General features: G+C 38.0%; 1 protein-coding gene across 49 annotated transcripts in view; it reads right to left on the bottom strand.

Moving 5' to 3' along the window:
* The window catches only part of LOC126295245 (basement membrane-specific heparan sulfate proteoglycan core protein), a 1,297,357-nt gene that overhangs the window by 188,862 nt on the left and 1,083,594 nt on the right, over window positions 1–24,901 (bottom strand). For all 49 annotated transcript variants that reach the window (XM_049987617.1, XM_049987624.1, XM_049987622.1 and 46 more), the window contains 4 exons: window positions 18,574–18,639; window positions 8,045–8,178; window positions 7,571–7,664; window positions 284–421 (listed from right to left, as the gene is read on the bottom strand). In XM_049987617.1, the coding sequence (XP_049843574.1) occupies window positions 284–421; window positions 7,571–7,664; window positions 8,045–8,178; window positions 18,574–18,639 (432 nt within the window). The remainder of the gene's footprint in view (window positions 1–283; window positions 422–7,570; window positions 7,665–8,044; window positions 8,179–18,573; window positions 18,640–24,901) is intronic.

The following is a 24,901-nucleotide window of genomic DNA, read 5'->3' as shown; positions in this document are numbered from 1 at the left end:
GGGCTGCATCAAAACAGTCAGCAGATTGCTGACCCAAAAAACGTCCTCTGAAATTCTACAGTAGCAGCTCATCAGTTCTGCAGGCTTACCGATGCTGTAAAAAACTGCACCGCATAAAAATTCTTTCAATTGTGTGAATAAAGTCAGATGGAAGTGAAGGCACATTGGATGCAGACCCAATATAAGAGCAAATCCATTAGTTCTGGGCAGCTTTTTGATTTAAGGACTTAAGTTAGCTTGAAGACTTACAGCAAAAATTCAAAACGAAGAAAACCATACTTACTGCACCGCATCTCATCCGAGCCATCCACACAGTCAAAGTTTCCGTCGCAGACCTTCTCCTTGGGAATGCAGTCGAGGTTGGCACAGGTGGCTTCGTACGGTTGGCAGGTGTACGCTGGTCGTGTTACGGGCAGGTCCACTGCAAACGAGAACATAGTCAGAGGTTTTGCACTGAAGCGAGTCAGCTCGGTCAAACATTTTGGCAATCAGTAGAACACTATTTGATAAAGGATATACTGTTGAACACCATCAGCCACACTTGAAAAGTATTTACTTGCCAGACTGGAATTTGGGCATGCAGCCGACCTTCAAAGGCATATATAGTGTGCTCAACAATAGGAAAAAATAGATTGCTACTTACCATAAAGATAACACACTAATTTGCAGACAAGCACAATTAAAAGTCAGCTACACGTAAGCTTTCAGTCTCAGCCTACGTCAGAAAAGAGTAACACACACCGTTCATTCACACGAGCAAGCAAACTTCGTGCACACATGGCCGCCAACTACAACAGCTCAGGCCAGATTCTGATACTGGCCTGAGCTGTTGGAGTTGGCGGTCATGTGTGCATAAGGTATGATTGCTCATGTGAATGAATGGTGTGTGTTACTCTTTTCTGACGTAGGCTGATGCCGAAAGCTTATGTGTAGGTGTCTTAAATGTGCAAGTCTGTAACATAGTGTGTCATCTTTACAGTAAATAAAGATATTTCTACTCGGAGTTTCCACTGTTTGATATAGTGTGCTCATCCACAACAAATGACACACCTGTGATGTGTAAAATCTTTATAGCAGTTATAAATAATGTTGATCTATGCAGTGCACAGCTTGTTGTGTGTGCATATTACAAAACTGTAAAATGCTAAGTCTTTAAAATGCATGTAAACTCAATCAGCAGACCACTTCTGCTATCATTAGTGCACGAAGTGCCAGGTCACTTGTATCGGCCACATTTCACACTTAAAACACTATTGTTACGATTTCAGAAGTGTAACACTTTCCAGGGGCTCCGATTTAACATCTATCTAGTTGGATGTTCTTAATGCACCAGTCTCCTAGTTTGTATGTCATTCCATAACTCAAATTGTGTTCCTCAGCGTAACTTTCAAATACTTACTCGCTTTTCTATGACATTGATGACAATACTGCAAATGTATTTCTGTAGTCCCATTGTATAATTAACTTTAACTCTTTGCCATGCACTTAAAGTGGCTTTAAATAGAATACATTTATCTACTGAAACTTCCTGGCAGGTTAAAACTCTATGCTGGGCCTTTCACAGGCAAGTTCTCTACCGACTGAGCTACCCAAGCACGACTCGCGACCCGTCCTGCAAACCTTGCAGAACTAGCACTCCTGGAAGAAAAGATACTGTGGAGACACGGCTTAGCCACAGCCAGGGGGATGTTTCCAGAATGAGATTTTCACTTTGCAGTAGAGTGTGTGCTGATATGAAACTTCCTGGCAGATTAAAACTGTGTGCCGCACTGAGACTCGAACTCGGGAACTTTGCCTTTCGCGGGCAAGTGGGACCAGGGGCTAGGTCCCGAGTTCGAGTCTCAGTGCGGCACACAGTTTTAATCTGCCAGGAAGTTTCATATCAGCACACACTCTACTGCAAAGTGAAAATCTCATTCTGGAAACATCCCCCTGTCTGTGGCTAAGCCGTGTCTCCACAGTATCCCTTCCTCCAGGATTGATAGTTCTGTGAGGTTCACAGAAGAGCTTCTGTGACGTTTGGAAGGTAGGAGATGAGGTACTGGCAGAATTGAATCTGTGAAGATGGGTCCCGAGTAGTGCTTGGCCAGCTCAGCCAGTAGAGCACTTTCCCACGAAAGGCAAAGGTCCCGAGTTCGAGTCTCGGACTAGTACACAGTCTTAATCTGGCAGGGAGTTTCATACCAGCGCACACTCCGCTGCAGAGTGAAAATCTCATACTATATTTAGCCACTGTTTGTTATAGGATCTCTACAAAAATCAGACAATGTACTACACAAGCCATTACCTCTCAATCTCTCATTCCAATTAACACAAATAAATCACACATAAACAAATTCACCACCATTTGCTTTCTCCCCCCCCTTCATCAAACAATGAGTCCTGCTCCATAAGGTACTTTATAAACAACGAATTTGTTTACTTCCAACAGGAAAAACCACGTTAATAATGAATAACACTACAATGAAACTGCTTTAAACTTAAAGCAGCAACTACACTGCACTTACCAGGATCCATTTAGGAAGGGCCCATACGTTCGAAAAGAGAAAGACAAACAAGATTCTAATTAATCACTCTACACAAATGAGGGCAAGAAGTACAACAGAATCTACTGTACGAGGTCTACTCTCGCACCTAGAAATGTGACATACAATGTGAAGAAAAACTGAAATATTTCTTTAGCAAGCAGCAGAATCCCTCATGGACTAATTTAGCTTAATGATAACTTAAAACTTCTAAACAAAGGTAGCTATGAGTAAAAGGTCAAAAAGTTAATGAAATGAAGATAAGTGAACAAAATATAACGAAATAGCTGATGGGTAAGGAATAACTATAAAGATGAGATTGCTTCTTTTATCTATGTCATAAAGATCACTAGAACTACCTTAGCTTTTTAGTTATGTCCAAAGGCTCATAAAACCACCATTACTGGTATTCAACTACCTACAGTGTAAGATGTATTACTCCTCTCATAACTTTCTATCTCCTCCTTCCACCCTCCAAGAGTGTTCATGTATTATTTACACACTACCAACAGAGCATAAAACTTCCAACTGATATACAAGTCACATTCTTGACATGCTTAATGAACAAAATATTAGCCACCTAATACAAAGAGCACAGCTCAATGATCCACAATGTACAGAAGCAGGGTGGCTTCTCAAACTTGGAAAAAAAAACCTGAGAATTCCAAGTGTGAGGAGGAAATGAAATGACCGTATGACATTTATTGGCCGGGATGTCCCCTTCAAGGTTCGGCTGCCGTACTGCAAGTCTTTTTAGTTGATGCCACTTCGGCGGCTTGCGTGTCAATGATGATGAAAAGACACGCAACACACAGTCCCCTGCCGGCCCCCTTGCTTGGTAGCTGGTAATGCTACCGCTGCACTGTGGAGGCGGACTGTGAGGAGGGAGACGGTGTCGAGAAGCTCCTGATAAGTTAATGGTGAGCAGGACGGGAAGTGGAGGGCAGCACACCACAATAATGACTTTTCTTTACTCTGTGTTGAGCTATATATCAGCCACAAGCAGTAATTTAACAGCAGTTTTTAAACACCAATAATTTATTTGGAATAACATTCATATAATTAACACACTTTGAGATATTTAGTATTTTAAAATTTGTGATTTAAAAAACTAAATAAAATTCAGTTTCAATGGTAAGTTAAAAACACACAATTCCCTGAGATTTCCCTGATTTTCCCTGATAAAATTTAATTCCCTGGAATTCCAGATTTTTCAGAAGAGCTGCCATGCAGGGAAAGTGTAGTTCAGGCCACAATTGTTCTGTGATGTTTTTCGTACCATGACCTTGTCCCTGCATTCAGGTTACTGTAAGCTTGAGCCAGAATGTTTATTTCAATATTTTCAGCAACCAATTGTCTACATCTCCATGACAAGCATATTTTGGACATTTCCATTCTGCAAGCTGACAACAGCCACGTTCACAGGGCTGCACGCGTGCGTTCCCGGTTTGACTGCCACTCGGGCACCTCTACTTGCCCACTAAATCACCTGAGGTAGCCCCACAGAAAATGTGGACAATTTGGAATGTGGGTGAAAACTAGCAGTATACATTACTGCAATCTGGTACTCTACAGAATTCAGTGAATAACATTTGGGGCTTCAACTGGATGTGGCTACCTGAAGAATTCTGCGGATTCCCTTCGCTGTCAAACGGAGGCTATTATCGAGGTTAGAGGTGGTGTTATAAGGTGCTAGTGTGCTGTTCCTGGGGGTGGCTAATTTTTAGTCTAGTTGCTTACTAGGAAATACATTTCAGCTTGCACTCGCTACAGGAACTACATGCATACACTAACATCCTATAAATTTGAGAGCGACGTATGAGCTCTCATTCTCCAGCTACACGTATCGCAATACATCCTGATCTGATCGACTACACACCGAATCTTAATGTTGTTTGATAACCTCTGGAGGGGGAAAAACAAAAAAAATGCAAATTACTCCTGCACACAGATATAGGAGTGAAGCAAAGCATACCTGCTCCATAGATGTCAACTTGCCAAGGAGGCAAGACGCCATACTTGAGGAGGGTAGAGGGAGATGAGGTTTCAAAGGAAAAAGGGTCACGGATGCGAGAGCTCGGGATTCGAGAAATGGTAATCCTGCCGGCTGCGTGAAAGAAACAGAAGATGTTGTTCGTAATTTATTTTAAAATTGTTCATATTTGTATTAGAAACCAATTGAGATACGAATATAGACACTTACCTGCAGAGATCGTAAGTCTTCAGTCACAGATCTTAAGTGTGATATTTAAAAATTTATTAGAAATTGCTACGAGTGTATTCAAAAGGCTCATTATATACAAATTTCTCAAAAATGAAACAACTTGAGTGTCCATTAAGTCTACTTAGCAAACACTTCCAATTATTTTTACTTTATTTGTGTATCTTTCACTCAATGCTGCGGATTTTGGAGCTGTAACCCATTTTCAAGTGACTCTTTCTGCCACCGGCCAAGGTACTTGCACACTATCTGCTCAGGAGTATCCAGACACCCCTACATAATGCAGAACTGACCACTACATGTCACAGAAGGTGGATCCACCAGTATAAAAGGAGGCAATGAGTACTGTGTTGTCAGTACAGAAGCAATAACATCATAATGGATCTGTAGGGAGCGCTCGCCTATTCTGAATGTGGATTCTTCAGCGGATATCAACTGAGCAACATATCCGTCACATACATTTCAGTCCTTTGTGGATCTGTTGGGAGAGCTCACTGATTCTGAATGTGGACTCTTCATCGGATATCAACTGAGCAACATATCCGTCACGTACATTTCAGTCCCTCTAAAGCTGCTAAAGTTGACTGTCGGTGATGTGACTGAAGTGGAAATACTAACGAATGACTACAGTTAAGATTAGACAGGTCTGATGTACTGACAGGCAGTGGCCTTTGACCTCAGTGGAGGTCACACACACTCACACAAAATCATTCGTACGTATCACATGTGAGTTCAAAAGTATTAACAGTAGTCTAGTCAGCACAACGGCCATGTATTGACCTCACACTTCCGTACATTACGCTAGGCGACGCTCGAGGTGGGAGTAAACAGTGACACCGCTGGACAGCGCACGATTCAAAACGAGTGATTTGGAGTGATGAATCATGATATACTCTGTAGCGATCTGATGGGAGGATTTGGGTTTGGCAAATGCCTGGAGAACATTACCTGCACCACACACAGTGCCTACAGTGAAGTATGGAGGAGAAGGTTTACTGTGGTTAAAGTGTGGTGTCTAAATGCAGAAGGATAAACATAAATTTTACAGCCTTGTCTACTCTGTACAATACAGGAACAATTTGTATATGATAAGTGACTTTATCAGAAAGCGTTTCTGAAGAAGAGTAATTTGTTAACATCGAATATACATTTAAGTGTCAGGAAGTCGTTTCTGAAAGTATTTGTATGGAGTGTAGCCATGTATGGAAGTGAAACATGGACAATAAATATTTTAGGCAGGAAGAGAATAGACGCTTTCAAAATGCAGTGGTACAGAAAAATGCTGAAGATTAGATGGGTATATCACGTAACTAGTGAGGAGGTACTGAATAGAACTGGGGAGAAGAGGAATTTGTGGCACAACTTGACTAGAAGAAGGGATCAATTGGCAGGACGTGTTCTGAGGCATTAAGGGATCACCAATTTAGTATCGGAGGCCTGTGTGGAGGGTAAAAACCATAGAGGGAGACCAAGAGATGAATACACTAAGCAGATTCAGAAGGATGTAGGTTGCAGTAGGTACTGGGAGATGAAGATGCTTGCACAGGATAGAGTAGCATGGAGAGCTACATCAAACAGTCTCTGTACTGAAGACCACAACAACAACATCATCAGAATGATGCTGCACCTCGTCATAAAGCAGAATCTGTGAGGCAACAGTATGTGGACGACAACGTTCCTGAAATTTACTAGGCTGCCAAGTGTCCGGAGTTGAATCCAGTGAAACATTTCTGGGTCAATTTAGAAATTTGACTCCACTCCAGATCCGACGTCCAACATCACTACCCTCTCTCATTTTGGCTCTTTGGGAAGAATAGGCTGCCATTCCACCACAGACGTTCAGACACCTCACTGAAAGTATCCCCACCAATGTTCAAGCCATCACAAAAGTGAAGGGAGGACACATTCCATATTAATATTAGCACACAGGTATCCTAAATCTCTGAACAGATGGTGTATATACTGTTTAGTAAGGGAATTTCACATTCCTGCACAATTTTAGTTTGGAGGTGACCGCTGGTAATGCCCAATGTCAGCCCGACGGCTTTGCTAATGGAAGGAATGACTGTTTGAAAATGGGTACATGACCCCACAGCTAGGTGCAAAGAATGAACGATAAATAAATAAACTGAAAACATTGCAATAGTGGAATATCTATTTCCAAAATGAATTCTTTATGAGCCACGGGCTCACTCATAAAATTCCCCTTCAAAAGTAATGGAGAAAATAATGGTAACGAGTTATATTGCAATATTTGAGCGAGTAAGAAAGTTGAAAATTACAAAATTTGTTTTCATTTCTGTATACAAACTTAAAGTATATCAATACAAAGATAATTCTTCACAACAGTTTTGGTAACCGAACTGGTGTAGTACTACAGGCCAGAATCCAAATAATGAGCAATTTAGAATACAGACATATTTGCACCGACAAAGGCTCGAAAACAGTATTTGGCGTAGAATACTTTCTTTAAATCTTAATATGCACTAAAATGGCATGCAATTAGTATGCTTTCGATTTAACAAAATTGCTTTCTCATTTAAAAAAGGAGTATCGACCACTACAAAAATGTCTGTCTGTCGTCAGTCATCCTGTACAAGTTTATACGAGGTCTGACAATATAACTGAATTGGAGGCGTCCGTGATCGTGTACACCACCCACCCACAATCACATATTGACTGATATCAACTGCATCCAATGATCACCTTCAGAAAAATGGTGGTGGCTTGAATGTAGTAAAAACCAGTCAAGATGATAAATACGTAAGTGATTGTGGGGGCTGAAAAATGGAATTATAACAAAGCAATTCATGTAAATACTCACATTGTTCAACCGTCAGTGTGACATAAGCCCTCGCTCCGGGAGTTGAAGGATAGTACCCAATTGCTTCACATATGTACGTTCCAGAATGTTCAAGCTAGAAGGGAAGAAACAGAATAAGTAAATAACAGTGCTACTCGTGTGGGAATTTTCTATCAGTGAAGTTAACCACTCAAAACTGCTCACATTAATTAATGGGGCATAATATGTAAGTTGCGTGTGATGCTATTTGGTAACAAACAAAATTTTAAATTCATGGTGTACACTTGTGTTAATGGCGTTAGAAGCACAAGTTTTTTTCATGACATCTATTGCATTCAAATACAACATGTGTAAGAGACTGATATGACATGATGGGCTATTGCTGATTTTTAGGAAATGTACAGTGTGATAATCATTTAAAGCCAAAATTGTGCAACAGTACAACAAGCAAACTGATAGGTGCAGTTTAACAGCCCGTGACGCAAATGAGTTCACCTGTATCTCCGGCATCTCCAGACGACCGTTGACGTCCCGTGAGCCTGGCGGCAGTGGCTGGTTGTTAGCCCTCAGCCAGTGGACGCGCGCCCTCAGCGGCCCCTCGTCTCTGCACTGGAATACCACCTCGCGGCCTGGACGGTCACGTCAAAGGGAGAGGAGGGACGAGGGAGAACACAATTTGTATTAGATTTCATGTAACACAGCTTGTAAGAGCAACCGGAACCAACACAGAACATATTTCCCTATGCCTTATCAGATTGCTGAGAGGTCCTATTTGTCGAGGTGTGGCGTTCAAATGGTTGCTTTTTAGCATCTGATTTAAATTTGTTGTCAAGCAACGTCAAGTGTTGCAAAAATTACTGTGTGCAAGCAGCAGCTACATTGCCCCATGCCAATATAAAATAAATTTGAAATCTTTTGCTAAAATCCTGTGAAAATTCTGAAATTCACAAATGACATGCTTTTTTATGAAATGGGTGAAATTTTCGGATTGGAGAAACACCTTTGTGCTTACCCCGTCATATTTAAAAAACTATTGAGCTTGTTAAAATACACTTACCACCTTTATTAACAAACTATCTTGACAGGCAACAGATCTTTCAAAAAATCCATATCACATTGCATTTGCTATGTATTAGCTTCGGCATCTCATAACAAGCATGTGAAAATTCTGAATTTCACATATGGTATAGATTTCTATAGTGCTCCTAAACATGTCAAAAATCTGTTCTTAAATTTAATTAGTGCCAGCTTTAAGTTAATTTTTGAATGGATTAAATTTTCTCATCTGGGATACAGTTGCAAACTTATGATGTCATATCTCAAAAATTAGTGAGCTCTTTTAAATAAGTTTCTTTTTTGCTGATAACCAAAATACCTCGTTTGGAAACAGGTCTATTTAAAGTTGTGTACCACATTACATTTGCTATGTGTTTAAGCTTCAAAAATCAAATAAAAATTCTGAAATAAGGTTATGGTATAGATCTCTAAGAATCTCAAAAATATTTTCTTAATGATTTCATCCATGATGGATGCCAAGTCACGGTTGTTAGCGAAAGCCCGTAATGGCAGTAGCGTACAGCTGTCATTGCTGTATTTTTGGCAGGAGCAGTCACACTTGCTGTCAAATGACAACTACTTTAAATCAGATTATAGTGAATTTAGGCTTCTTGTGCTTTGTCATAATGACTACTGTGGTTATATGATTTCGGTTCTGGCACAAGTGGCAGAATACCATCGGTATTACTGCCCCCAATTTAAATTAAATTTCATGCACAGTGCTCCCATTTGGCAGAACTCCTTGATGCAATACTGAATGTTTACATGCTTGAGAGCAGCATTTATGTTTCAAACGTAACACAAGTTGAATAAGAGTTAACTAAATAGTCCAATATTTCCCATTACTTCAAAAGACTGTTTACTATATCCTTTACTTTGAAAAATGTTCACCTCTCCCATTGATTTGAAAAACTGTTCAAATTTCCCTTTTCTTTAAAAAGATCTTTGCATTTCCCACATTAAAATATGCCTTCCTAGTGTTGCACTAAGTATGTAATCCAAGTCAAGAATATAAAGTGAATAAGACTGTACACAACCTTCATAGTATTTCTCTTGCAACAAGAATATCAAAGAGCAAAATGATCAACATTTTAAGCACACACCGATAAACTTGCACTGCTCACACTTCCTATCTGTTCTTTCAAATAAGAAATCACATGCACTTTTGTATGAAAGAAAGCTTATTTAGTTAGTTCGCAAACTGTTTATTTAATCTGCACTGACTGCACCTGTGAATGTTCAGTTATATAAGATTTTCCCCAGCAGATATACTTTTTTCCCGTCAAAAGAAACTTGTTTCGGATCATGATATAGTTGTCACCACCACAGCATTCTTTTTTTTTTTAATGTCCGGAGCAAATTTTTCACTTTAGAACCTCTTTTCCCAGCAAACTTAATGTTTTTTTATTCTGAAATTGAGAATGTGGTATTGCATAACTTCTAACATTAAATATGTGGGTAGGAATTGACTGCAAACTCAGATCTCTCCTAACACTTTCCCCAACTGAGTTACCTTCGCACGACTTGTGACCCATCCTCACAGGTTCAATGTGGAGAACAGCTTTGAAAGTGGAACATAGGTACTAACAGAACTGTAACTGTGAAGGCAGGCCATGAATTTTGACTGACAGCTCAATTGGTAAGAGTATTACCTTTTTTTCAACTACCACATCTTTTCCTTATTGTTCCATTCCTCTGTACTCCTGAGGGCAAAAGCACTGCCTTCAAAATATTTCATTAATTCCTCTCAAGTAGCAGGCATTTCTACTAGACTAAAGGCATTTCTACTAGACCAAACACACCTTCAGCTATCTTCCTTTCTTCACCGGTAACAAGTTCATTCTTTCCTTACACTACCTTTAGGTAGTGAGAGCAATAGCAACATAACTTCTCAGACTTAAACACTGACACGGAAAAAACTGAAGGAAGCACATGAGCGGTACTTCAAAAGTGAAACTTCTACATCTTCTACCCATTTTTCTGCCTATATCCCATTAAAACAACCAACAAATCTATAAATATTCAATATGCACTAAAAATAAAATCACATATCAAAATAACTATTACTCAATACAGTTGAAATAAAGAGTAAAATTAAACCTTTCTAACAGAAAGCTCATTCTAGCAGCAGTTAATAGTAGTGCACAGAAGCGAAATGAGTATTTCTTTAAATTAAAAATTAGTGTCCATTTGCAAACCCATTAAATCTCATTAAAATTGCACCATAAGTTTATACATGTGCCCCAAGGTTTCAGAAGAGAATTTGGGACAAACCTGAAAAATTAAGGCAACTTTTTTTGTTACCCTTGCATGCAAAAGAGATAAACGTTTGTATTAGCAAATTAATTCTTAAGGCATTTTGAACAATTGCTATGAACTTAACATGTTGCTGTAAGGTTTAATAAAAAGCTAAATATTCATTTCTCAACACTAAGTACTTAGCACTTGATCTTACATCACCTCTACAATTTTAAAGGCAACCTGCGTACTGATCTTATTGTACACACTTTTCTGCTGGAAACTTTTCTCTTGGCTATTATAACAGTCAATATGTTTGTTTGCGTGGCTATCTTCAGTAGTAGCTGTTATTTTCCCAGTGTTAAGCATTCTGTTATTTACGAGTGTTTTACATGTCACTTGTTTTGTGTTTATTTACAAAGCATCACTAATGGTCATTCTTTGAATGTAGTATGCAAAAAACGTTTCTCCAGTTTGTAGAGGCACTAAGTCATCAATAGTCACATAAACAAGATTGAACGCTTCGTTGGCTTTCCAACGAATCCTTTGTTGAATGAGAGTACACACACACACGCACACATAAAACTCTCTCTCTCTCTCTCTCTCTCTCTCTCTCTCTCTCTCTCTCTCTCTCTCTCTCTCTCTCTCTGCAGTACAGCCAGCTGAATACACAACACCTATCTGACAGGACTTCCCATACCAAGTTTCTAAATTGTTTTATTTATAGATTAAAACAGTTTTTCTTCACCTCACTTTTGTAAAACTTCACAAAAGTGGTCTTCATGAATGAAAACCTGGCAAAATGACAGTGAAACTTCTATGAAGACATCTCTTGTGAAGTTCTGCAGAAGTGCAGTGAAACGTTAAAACAAAAATGTAGGAAAAGAAAAGGCAGGTCCCTAAAATCCAGTGACCAGAAAACGGTGAAAGTGCAATCAAGTATTTTTCAACTTGAATCTCTCCTAACAACAAAGAAAAAACATGTTGAATTCATTACACTTACAAAAAGTGCAATACACACTGTCACTGTTAAGGCAGTTGTAAAGCAAATTCATCACGAAAAATTATTTTTAATCTGTAAATAAAAATGTTTAGATATGTATTATGTTTACTGAATGACTATTGATGATGTTTTGTAAATACAAGTAAAACATTCAATGTGAAACACTCTTATATTGCAATACCCCTAACAGAGAAAAAGTAAATGATAATCATTCGCAAAACCCCAAACTTCATATCAAGCTTATCTGGGACCAAAATCTGCCAAAGTATCTCATGAAAGAAGAATGAGTTCAATGATTTGTGACCCATGGTTGGGAGGAGAGGGAGGGGTGAGAAAGAGGTGGGGGGGGGGGGGTAAGGGAGAGGGGAGAGAGAGAGAGAGAGAGAGAGAGAGAGAGAGAGAGAGAGAGAGAGAGAGAGGGAGGGAGGGAGGGAAGGAGGTTCTTTCATTATATAAATAAATAAAAGGGTCTTCTGTGACATAAGCAATCTAAGTATTATGCCTCACAGCAGCAAAACACCAAATTTCAGACGGAAGGGCTGGTGTGCATGAGAACTGGAAGTAAATGAATAAACATTACAGTAAGAAAGCTACCTTGACCTGGCAGAAAAATACAACAGCAACCAGATACTTACTAGGCAGACTATTACATTTTTAGGACAAACCAAATGGCTTCCATGCAAAGCCCATGCAGATGTTGAACCGGCATCACACCTGTGTTAGGAAGCCGGCTGTCAGCTCCTACACTCAAGTGACTGCAGACAAAGTATTAATAGGAGTTACTTCTGAAGCTTTACTGCAGCGGATGCAGGCGTAATAGTACAATACGTGGGAAAAAGAAAGTTGTCAACTTACCCTCTGTAAAAATGTGGTGTGGTTCCACAACAGAATAGGGAAGAAAAAATAACAACAAACTAGGTTAGTCCACACAACATTCAATCATTTATCTCTCTTTTATCACAAATTTAATAATTTATTTATTTTTTAAAGGTGATTCTTATCTCTATTTTTTAATTTGGGATTTCGATATTCTTAAGGTATAGCACCAGAGGAGCTTTACATCTAAGAGGTATGAGAAATACAAAAGAAAATGTGTTTACTACACTGACAATTGGGTTAAGTTTCATTTAATTTTTTTATGTGAGCCTAAAAGAAATAAGCTGTGTGATGTGTACATTCTCCTTAGAAATTACTGTTGAAACAAAAATTATTTTCATTAAAACAGGTATTTGTTCATCTGAATTTTGATTGGATGATCATGGTTTTATGGGCACTTTCTGCAACACTTCTACAAGTTTTAGTTAACACTACAGTGACTGGTCACTTAGAAGAATATTGGGCCTGGGAAATCGAGCATTTATGCCACTTTTTTGAAGTGTTACTGATACATATGTAACTGACGTGTCTTCAAGAGTAATGCATACTAAAAAGAGCCAAGCTGCTTCATATTTACTTTAATTCTTTAATAGATTTCAAATTTTAAAATAAAGGTGATGGAAAGTATATGTAACCTCCCACAAAAAAAAAAAAAAAAAAAAAAAAAAAAAAAAAAAAAAAAAAAAAAAAAAGAGGAAAGAAAGGTGAGTAGCTCAGCAATTTCTCCCTCTTGAGCTTCCAAAATATTTTGCTCACTCAACAAATGTGATGTATTTGTGTAAGAATTACAGCAAACTATGAAGACTAATGAGTACATGCAAGAAATTACATCAATGCAATCATATTGGCTCAGACATTCACGACAGCAGCTGTTACGTTTCCTAATGTTTTCTTTTGAAATAATTCTAGAATTGACAACCGAAGGCAGCATCAGTCAAGGAGCAGGTCCCGAGACGCCCATAGAGTGTTCTCACACAAAATTAGTCTAGTTGTCGGGCGATAGGTGGCTCATATGTCGAGAAAATCACAGCCCGACCTATACTCAGTGTGATCCTTTAACACAAAAGTGTTAACAGATTTCCTTCTGACATTTGTCAAAACTTAAGATAGCTGTTGGAAGTTTTTTTATAACTGTGACTGCAAATAAAGTTAGTTTACAATCACTGATGCTCTGCCTTCACAAAGCTACCATTAACACAAGTGTCAGTGTGATATCTCTCTAGTCATAGGCGAGCAAATGATGACCACTCAGTCATTAGAGCCACCACTGATGATGTCACTTTTGAGTATCAACGATCTATCAGTAATCAGTAACACTTAAAAAATGGCTAAGCTAGACCTCCAGAAAAAACTACAAATTTGAACCGTGTCACTGGACTTAAGGCTTTTAGACAAAATTGTGAGTGTGTGTTTTGCGTGTGCATGAGGCAGTGTGATACCGTGTCATGCAGTAGGGTCTGCGTTTTTTAATTTATGTTTTAGATTGTTGCTCTGATGCTAGATGGAATTTACTATAATGAGGGACATTTACATAATAAGTGACATTATGTTTTATTTCACAGAACTATACTTAAAAAGGATTGTTCACTAGAACACTTCTGTAAAAATATTAAGAACAATTCTTAACTTAAATTGTAAGAGAAATTAAGACCATTTGAAATAAATGTACAAGAGAAACTGAAGATTTCTTATAACAAAACTGTACTTTTGTCTTTTTAATGAATTGGTGTTAAATAATACTCAAAAATAAGAAAAAATGTTTAACAAAGCATGTAACTAATCATTTATACATTTCAAATAACAAAAACTTTATCAGTGAATGGGTATCGTGTGTTTAAGGCAATTAATTATCACTCCCGCCTTTGTACAATGTAGATTAAAGTTTCCTTTTATGTTGATGTTCTGCTGGTAGAGAACATTTGATTTCAGCATTTCTTGAAAGCTCTGTGGTTTATTAGCTTTATATTCTTCTTTTAGTGAAAGTTCTGTTTATAATCAGACTTCCCAAGAACTGCATTAGTAACTACATGAATTCTCACTACTGTTACAAAAACTACTTTTTATTAGTGCACTCATAAATATCACAGGTGCTCTGTTAGGGTGAAGAAGTTCTTTGTGCCAATTACTGCTGTTATGACAATAACAACAAATTTCAGTACAAGTCAAAAGGAGAGTTATAACAAAACGCAAACCACAACAAATAAACATGAAAGTGTCAGTACATAATATGAAGGGATTTTTCACCATAATACCATTTACGTTGGTGTGCTCCCCACCTTTTTCTTCAGGATACACACACAAATTTAGTTACACAAAAGGTCACAGTATGCAGTGCTACCCAAGTAAGGCATGAAATTGTCCTAAAGCAGAAGGGTGTTCACTTCAGTTCTTCATTACAATTGCTACAGATCTACATTCTCAAGCTCGATTTACAACAAAGCGAGCAGAAGCGAACCAATATCTGTACACGATTCACCAGGGTTCACTAACATTCACTTGTATCTCTGAACAAGTGTTTGCAGAAGCAAAGTAGTGTGAGATAACACACACAACCTGTCAATGTGGCTTTATTGTTTTTTGGTGCTAATAAGTGGCACACACGATTCAACACCATATAGTTAGAGACACGGTCCAAAACTGTGATAATTGGAGATGATTATTTTGGATTGTGAGCACTCCATTTTTCACTAAGTAACCAGAATGGCACAGGAAAAGAAAATTTTTTGAGACCTGAATTTGTATGTAAGCATGAAAGGTGTTGAATTGCAGCTCCAGCCTTCCTTAGCATTACTCCAAAACTCTGAACATATGTCTGTTGACACTTTCTGCTGGTTTCTCATTACAACTGAGGTGCATATTTTAAAGTAGAACACTAATTACTGATGAGCGACATAACCCGCAGAAATACTAACATTCACACTCCGGTTATCGGCAAACGTTGACATTAACATTAGCGACTGTTTCAGATTTCAATAGCTTCACGATCTCAGATCAATTTTGATGTCTGCAGTGACATTTGGAAACGCTTCAAAGTAGTTTGTTAAAGTCTATACAAGGAAGATAATATCAATAAAATGTGATTACTGAAATTTGAGCAACTCTGAAAAAGATATGTGCCTGCTTGTGTGTGTGTGTGTTTAGATTTCTTTTCTGAAAAAGACTTTGGGCAAAAGTTCAGTAAGTAACAACCTTTCCGTTGTGCCCATCTGCAACTCGATGTATCACATTTAAAGTGAACAGAAATCTATCCTTTTTATAGCTGTTGATGTTCCAATCTGGAGTTTCCAATGTTTAATGAAATGTGATATACCAGTATGATGACTTTCACATAGGCTACTTAATGGAATCTGCTATATAGTTTGTTAGAGGACACGTGGCGTGATCCCAGACAAATCACTTACATTTGTCATCAAAACCATCTAACACAATAGTGACGCATCAGCCACATAATCACAGCTATTTTGAATGTAAGCAATGAGAATGACCAAGTCTTTCTCATATTTTTAATTTTATTCAGCGTAATACATTACTTGTTTACTTTCAATAAATTTATTGGGTCATAAGTGTGTATTCACTCTGTTACCACCTGATGCAAGCACATAATGAATTTATCTTCTTGCTCGCATCTCCAGTTAGACCTCTTGAGTGCTTCGGTATTTTCCACTGATCTTTTCCTTCGACATTTGTTCTGTGTAACTCTTGAATCCTCGAATCCCTCAAGAACAAATGATATCTATATTCTTCTATCAGCAACATTTCATTCTCTTGAGACCATTCCATCACTCATGGAACTCATATGTCAACAACAGAAATAGATATAAGACAAAAGCTTTCAGTACTACTAGCACTGAAGCAGAGAGAACACTAAGTTTCTTTGATGGTTCCCTAAAACACTGACAAGGAGAAGAATTGGCAAACACTGCCAAATGCGGACCAAATCTAGCTCACTTGTGCTCACCTACCATTTACAGCACACAGAATTCTTGTTTGTTTGTGTTTGCCATGTAAACCAGTTTCAGAAGAAGGCAGATCCAACTGATAGGATAAGTTATATTTATAGTTTCACCCATGTGAAAGAACAAGTACCGTACTTTATGAAATAGGGAAATATGACTGCAACCACTGGGCCTTTGCAAACCACAAGGTGTCTAGTGTCTTGCCCTTACCTTCTTCATCACATCACAACATCATAGTTTCTTATTGAGTACTGCCTTGTGATTCATTGCAAAAGGCACCTTGTGTTTTGAAACACCAAATATGTATTGCTTGTCCAGTGCAAGCTTTCACAGCTGAACTTTACACCCTTCGTAATTTTTGTTCTGTGAGCACTAGGCTCTGATCCAAGACAAGTTTCTGTGCTTGACACTCCATCTCCTGATGCTCAAGACATTATCAAAGGCTATAAAGGCTCAGGTAGTTAATTTTCAAATTTAAAAATGCTCCTCAACTGGATGACAATACGAACAGGAGGGCTGGGGTACTGTTTACTTCATAGACACACAACAGTCTATTTTCTGTCTTTCCTTTCTGTTAAAATTGTTTTTGAATTTCTGAATTTCAACAGCCTTTCTGTAATGACTGGATCTCAACACAAATACAGTCTCAAAGAATCAAATGCAGTGGTTCTTTGGCTGCAGTGCACGATCTTCACATGTGATCAACTCTACAAGGTGACAGCTTCTAAAAGAAGCATCCACATTTGGCTTAAATGTCATAAGAGTGATTGTCACCACGGCAACATGGATAAACAGGCAGTAGCAGATCATGCTCTGGGACCAGAAACCACAAAATTAAATTCTCTGACACTAAGGTTTTTGTCAAGGTCAAATCAATACTACGCTACGATGAAATAAAGCAGACAGCACCCACTTTTCTGTTCATAAAAGTTCACAGCGCATTTTGGCCATAAGTCAGCAGTCGCTGCATTGTTAAATATAAGCAGTTCGACTTGCTGAGCTTAGTAAGTTCAAGTAAAGATGTGTTCACAGCCATGACCCTTCCTCCATTAAGAAACAAACTGCCACATACAGAAATATGCCTTAGACAATGGCCCACTGCCTATAAAATAAATCCCCAGGAACTTATTGGTCATTTTGATGGTTTTCCTGGCTTCATGCCCATTTTTAAAATCAATTTAGTTTAACTATGTTCTCAAACCTAATGGCCTACCATACAGATTGTAACAAAAATTTACAAACTTCAAGGGGCTGTAGAGTGTCTCTTGAGATACAAATTAAGGAGAAGATCTCATAAATGCGTACCACTGAGCCACCATTTGGCAGAAAACTTTTGAGTTTGCACAGTGACGGACAACAAGCAGAATTCCATCTGGCAACATTCAGGACATCAAATTGCCTCTCAGATTTCCATGTCTGTCACAATAACACCGCAGAAGGAACTAAGCACGGTAGACGAAAAGGCATTGGTGTAGAAAAACACTTGCTGCTCATGTGGTGGTCTAGTGCTAAACAGTAGCTTGTGACACTTTGAAGTGCCACTGTAGAACATTTCTGGACATGGATTTCAATCCTCAATTCGCTCGTCAACATGCTTTTGAAAAACGTAAAAAATGTATTTTCTGTCATGCCTTCTGTACCAAACATTCTACAGAAATCATCTGACCATAAAATGGGAAGGGGGTTGATGTGACATGTATGAGCCCAACATCAGAAAAAAGAGGTCTTTCAAAAAACAGCTAATCCTTTACTTGGTTAGCACCACATACAATGTTAATGTGAGGTTTAATACAAGGGATAACCTCATGCCGCCACACAATTGAAGAGTATGAAATGGAAATTTATTTATTACACACTAAAGTGGGAACACAGAAAGCAAATGAATTTGTACATACTTTCTTTGATGATCTGGTCGTCAGGATAAGTCTTCAGGTTGAGGCCTCCGACAGTTGGTACGGCAGCTGCAAGAAATCAGCACACCGTTGATGTATCTCCAGCAATGCTGGAACTCACTTACTTCGTAACATGAAAACTATGAAGTCTTGATGTTCATGGCAACAATATGGACTCTAGTCAGATTCAAAACATTATTTTACTACACAATAAAAACTCAGAATTTATAAGTCAGTAAAGGAATGACTGAAATAATGAATACAAAGCAGAAGGGAACAATCAAACTTAGTTTGGTATTTTTCTGTAAGTCACATGCCTTCCTTCATTACAAGTAACAAATGAGTGTCTGTGGAATTAATCTTTTGCATAATGTTAAAACAACATTTAGGAGTGACTGTATAAACATCGCTGACTGGAGGTCAAATCTGACATAAGATCAGAAACTGAAATATGTTCAGGACTCAGCTCTATTGCATAACACTAAATTTGGATACACTGAAGTAGGTTCCAATTTGATCATAGGTAGCATGTAACATGCTTGGCAACACCGCTAAAATCAGCTATCGACTCAAGTATTGTGCTTCGACTACAGATATTTATCATACATCATAGATACACGCAGTATTTATTATCAGGTGTCACGCTATAGCTGTGAGAGAGCAAGTAAACAGAAAAAGGAGCAACCATTAACTTCTCCCAGTACGAGAAAGACATAATGCTGGAAATTTTATTGGACCAGTATAAAGATATAACTGAGTGGATTGGGGGGAGGGGATCAAATCACTGTTGTCAACAAGGTAAAGGCATGGAGAGAAGTTGCTGATGACTTTAATTCTCTTGTAAGGCCGATACCTTATGGACAGCTTTGAAAGCTATTGCTATGTCTCCTTTAACAAGACCACCAACTACTATCTGAAAGATTCCTGGGGCATAAAATCTATAAGTTAACAGCACACTGCAGTCAGCAGTTAGTTTCTTTTGATTGCTTTCATCATCAGATAGTCTCTGAGCATTAGTTCCAATTGCTCTACAGTACTTTTCTGCAAACGAAACCAAGAAGTGGGTTCACCCATTCACGGAACGTGTGGGGAACTTGTCGAGTCTCGTCATCGTCGTTCTCAGAGGATACATCTGAATGCTCAGGTATTTGTAAACTAAACTAAAGGAAACAATGTAATTCACATTGTGTAGGGTTATTGCAAACCAAATTTTGCCAAATAGTGGTCCAGAACACTCAAAAAATGGAGAGTATCGTATTGTGTCAATGGAATGGAATGGCATGCTGTAATTATCTTTATGACCAATAAAGTAGAGAAAGTAGTAAGAAATGGAAAAACAATTTCATGATTTGACATTGGTTCTAACATGTGATATTCTGCGCTGCTATCCACAAAGCAACCTCTGAGCCACCGAAATGAATGAGACAGTATTGTGTGGCTAGTGAATGTCAAAATACTTGCTAATGTTCTATTTAACAATGCATGTGGGATTGTGAAGTTTGTGACAAGAAAAACTCAAAACAGCTGTAAACAAAAGCAAAAATTATTGTACAATGTAACATGAAAATAAGGATATGTCACATCTCCAAATTCTAGTACTTACAATTACTTGATAAAATTGTTCCAGTAATTACAAAAATAAATATTATGGTAGTATGTTATAGCTTAAATACAAAGCATTATATACAGCAAGGCATTCTGTCTCGACTTGTATTTAATTACACTTTTTATGTGAGTACAGTTTCAAATGACTCTGTAACAAATCATTCAAATTAAAAAAAAAGTCCCTTTACTTAGATGTATACTTTTCTACAGTTAATCAGTAAGAGTAACAAAATGTCAGTATACAATTTCAAATTAAGCTGTCATTTGGACCAACTTTATTAAACTGTACAACAGTTTATTCAAAAGTGTCATTTTCAAATACTTACAATGAAACTTGTTAACTTGTATATACAGTATATGCTGATTAATCATGTGAATTAATTTAACATTTTGTTACAAAGCAAAAGCTAGTAAAATAAATGAATTTTACAATTAAGTTGTATATTTTAATACAAAATTGCTAGTTATCTTCCACTGTGCATTTGAACTACAATTTTACAAGTTGCACATATTCTTATAGCATTTTAATGAAAGCTATATTAACCCTACACCTCTACTCATAAACCCAAAAAAGTGTTGTTTACTGCAGGAGGGAGGATACTTTATACTTGCAGTGTTACCTAGATACAGGATACATATTACACATCTTACAGGAACAATGATACAAATTAATTAAATTATTTAAATACAACCACCAACACCTTACAGAGCTACTCACTTCACCACAAACTACTTGATATAATAAGATTTACACCTCCATTTCATTGTACATTCCAAGAACAGTGTATGTGCAATCTTAAGCTTCATTACAAAATGGAATGAAACTAAAAAAGATGTACAGCAAAATCAACCATGCTATAAAATTTCAATTCCATTAAGTTCATTGGGGAAAAAAACCGTAGAAGTGAAAATGTTGTTATTAAGAGTAGAATTTTGTAATCCACTAACGTCATGAAAGCCAGATGACACCTGCCAAGCACCAACAGTTGAGAAACACTCCACAGGAGGGTAAAATTGTGATAATTAAGGTCACTTTTGTACAGAGCTAATGAGAAAATGATTGGTTGCAAAACAAAACAGAGTAGGGTGGGAATTTTGAAAAATGTGTTAACAAGGATAAACAATACAAGCCTGATTTTGGATTTATGGACATAAAATTGTAAAGGCATTGATACAATAATATTACTATCACTCTTTTTTTCCCAAGATGACACGCTGGTAGCCCACAAAAGTCTGATGCTGAAAACAACAAACAGTTGTATAAAACAAAAGCTATAATATACGAGTATGTGTTTCTTTCATTAAATAAACATTGGAAGAAATCATTAACTGCCAACAGGGCAGTGCGTTTCTATCATCTTCTTGCTGCATATAATGACAGAGATCCACACTGGGCGTTTCACGTTTATAGGGCGGAAAATGTCTGCTCGGCTAATACAAAATTTATGATATTTAACCATATAACACAATCATATGTCCAACAGTGCAATACAGGGTGTCCATAAAGTCCCTTTACAACTTCAAAATTTTATTACAATGGCAGTTGTTGAAATATTTTAACAAACTTTCTTTTCTTGTAATCACTGTTTACTTAAGTTTCCATATATACTAAAATTTTGTTTTTCAGTTACTCTGTTGATGGAAAGAACTGAATCTCTATAAAATGGCAACTCCTCAAGAGAAGGCACAATGTATGTCCTGGTTTATTGAGACAAAATCAGATATTCAGACTTAATGAAACTTCAATCCATGCATGGCACAAAAAATTTATGGAGACAGAGACAGTGTTGGATAAAGGGAGCGGGTGACCGATAACATCCAAGGAAAACATTGATTGCGTTTTAAATGTCTTCACTCATTCACCTACAAAGTCCATCCGCACTGCTGCCAGACAGTTGCAAACTACCACATTCAACTGTGCGTAACATCCTCCACAAGAACTTACGGTTGTATGCTTACAAAGTGCAACTGTTACAGATATTTGAGCCAAATGACAAGCCAAAACAGACAGAGTTTGCATTCAACATTGTGGAACGCCTTTTGGAGGATGAAGCATCCCTCAAGTGAGTTTGTTGCAGTGACGAGGCAACTTTTCATGTTTCTGGGACATTAAACAGACACAATGTGAGAATCAGGGGATCTGAAAACCCCAATGCGACTAGGGAGCTTCACTGGGATTATCCAAAAGTGAATGTGTCGTGTGGGATCATGTACAACTGAATAACTGGTCCACTTTTCTTCAACGAGTCAACAATTACTGCACATGTTTACCTCGACCTTCTGACCAAATATGTAGCACCACAATTGATTGACTTACAACTGACTATCATTTTCCAGCAAGATTAAACACTGTCAAAAAAACTTCTATAAACACTGATTACAATGAAAGAAATGTTGTTAAAATATTTCAACAACTGCTGTTGTAATAAAATTTTGAAGCTGTAAAGGGACACCCTGTATAATTTGGCAAAACATCGCTTCAGTATTGCGAACAATTTATGAAACAATAGGGGTGTTAAAAATTATGTGATTCATCCCGTGGGGAAGTGAAATGAAAATTCATGGTTTAGGAATGCACAAGACTACAAGAGATCAGAAATGACACAATTTGAGCAGAATTCCTGAACTTTATTGTGACCACTTGAAGGGTCTAGGAAATGACGTTACCACGCTTTATGGACAGAAGACAGTCATTTGGCAAGGCTAGTATACAAACCGGGGGCAAAAAAGTACTGCAATGCCACCTTGACAGTGATACAACAAGGAAAAAGAATGGCCAAGAGACCTGACCTGTTTTGAAGACGATGATGATTTGGGAGAAATTAATGTCATTCTTAATCAAAATGTATCACAAGCTATGTACAATATTACAATTAAGAACCAAATAATGTGAGTATCAAAGATGCAGATACAAAAATGACGTGATGAAACTGTAGTGGTGCTTTGTTAATATTTTTTCACATTTTACAGTGAGGAATAGTTATTGTTTAAAGTCCATGTTAGCTGGCTCCGGGTTACCTCCAATCTCAGCAACCAGCACTACAATCCTTACTCCCTGTACCCTCTCCGACCTGCTGGTAGGTAGCAGACTACTTACAGTAATGAGCAGGCAGCGAATGCCCACACTGTCACCAAGTAATTGAAACCTTAACTGAAATGGTGGAACACAACAAAGAAGAGAACTAACTAATATACCTTTTTAGCTCTACTCTTTAAAGTCATAGGGCTCATTCACATGAGAATATAATGCTGTGATCCTAAAATTTGTTGCACTGTAAACTGAACAATGTAACCAAGAATGCAGCTGAAAGGAAAAACTGTTTTTAACACTAAATCCACCAGCTCCTGACAAACATCTGCTGCTACTTCATCTGTCATTAAGCCTCCTAACTTTCTTTAATTTTGTATTTAACCTATCTATATCCATAAACACAGTGGACAAATAATCAGTCAACCCCTCGAGATATTATATTAAATTCTGTAACCCCACCTCGAACTATGATAACGGCCTCAATTTAGAAAGTTTCTTTGGATATGCCTTATCCAGTTGAACTCGCTCGTCGATGCTCCGACCCTGTGCGACTACCAAATTTTGGGAATCTCGACTGCTACTTTTCACTTGCTGTTCCAAAAAGACCCTGACATTTTCAAAGGAATTTAGCAAGCCAGCTCAAAGTGTGTTACGGTGCCCGAGTGCTCTTCGAACCGGGAACACGTGCGTGCTGTCCTGTTAACGTGGCTGTTATTTTCTTAGAAGACAAAAGCCACACATCGTACTCATCGTGAAGATGTGAAACAAAGGAGAACGCTTGTCCAACAATAACGCTGAAATAAACATTCCAGTTAATGTCCAGAGTAACCTGAACAAGTGGGCCCAAGTCACAGTATGAGGAAAAAACCTCAAAACATCAAAGAATCACCTGTGACACAAACTACTCCCTCCACTTGGCACAGGTGAAACACGTCAGTGCACTCGTGCCTCACATCATTTGAAAAGTGCTTGCAGTCAGCCACTATCTGTGTCATTCGGCCCACTGAAGAAGTACAGATTTACGTGCCACTATAAGCAAAAGCCTTTTACGAGCTAAACGACTCTAAATCGCTATTGCACACAGTTTTCTTTACAAAGTTCATTCGGAAACCGGCTGGAATTGATTCATATTCACAGACAGCAGCAGCTACTTATGGGTGACACTGTTTATCACTGACAAAAAGTGACACTTGCCTCTGATCCCTGTAAGTTAGGATCTTTTATGTAATATGGCTGCAAATGGTACAGTATTCTTTGTAGACACGTTTCTACTGTCCGATTCACCGACAAGTCAGACAACTTCATTCTCAAGTGTGGATGAGAGCACTTCCACACACAGTAGCTCCTTTCTGCAATTCTGTCACGTCTCCATATTGACCCATCTTACTGCACCTTCTGTACAACAGATTGGTATACCTAAAACACTTCACTGAAATGACAAAAGTCAGTTCGGAGGGCAACACGAGTGCCTGGGATGAGTTCTGCACCGTCTACAGTGCTCCAAAATGATAATTGTGCAAAAAAGGAGTTAAGACAACATAACAGAATCTTTATTACCTTATTAAACTGGTGACCACTAATGTCCATTGAAATACTGGAAAAATTTGTAAGTAAACAAAGTTCGATTTCACACTGTGGACAATTTCCATTCCTTTCCCTCTCTGTGCTCTGACTGGGATAAATAGTTAGATAAGC

This window comes from Schistocerca gregaria, chromosome 11 (assembly GCF_023897955.1).
Source record: "Schistocerca gregaria isolate iqSchGreg1 chromosome 11, iqSchGreg1.2, whole genome shotgun sequence".
In the NCBI taxonomy this organism is placed as follows: domain Eukaryota; kingdom Metazoa; phylum Arthropoda; class Insecta; order Orthoptera; family Acrididae; genus Schistocerca; species Schistocerca gregaria.
The sequence above is the reverse complement of the archived record's forward strand: the minus strand, read 5'-3'. Positions and strand labels throughout refer to the sequence as shown.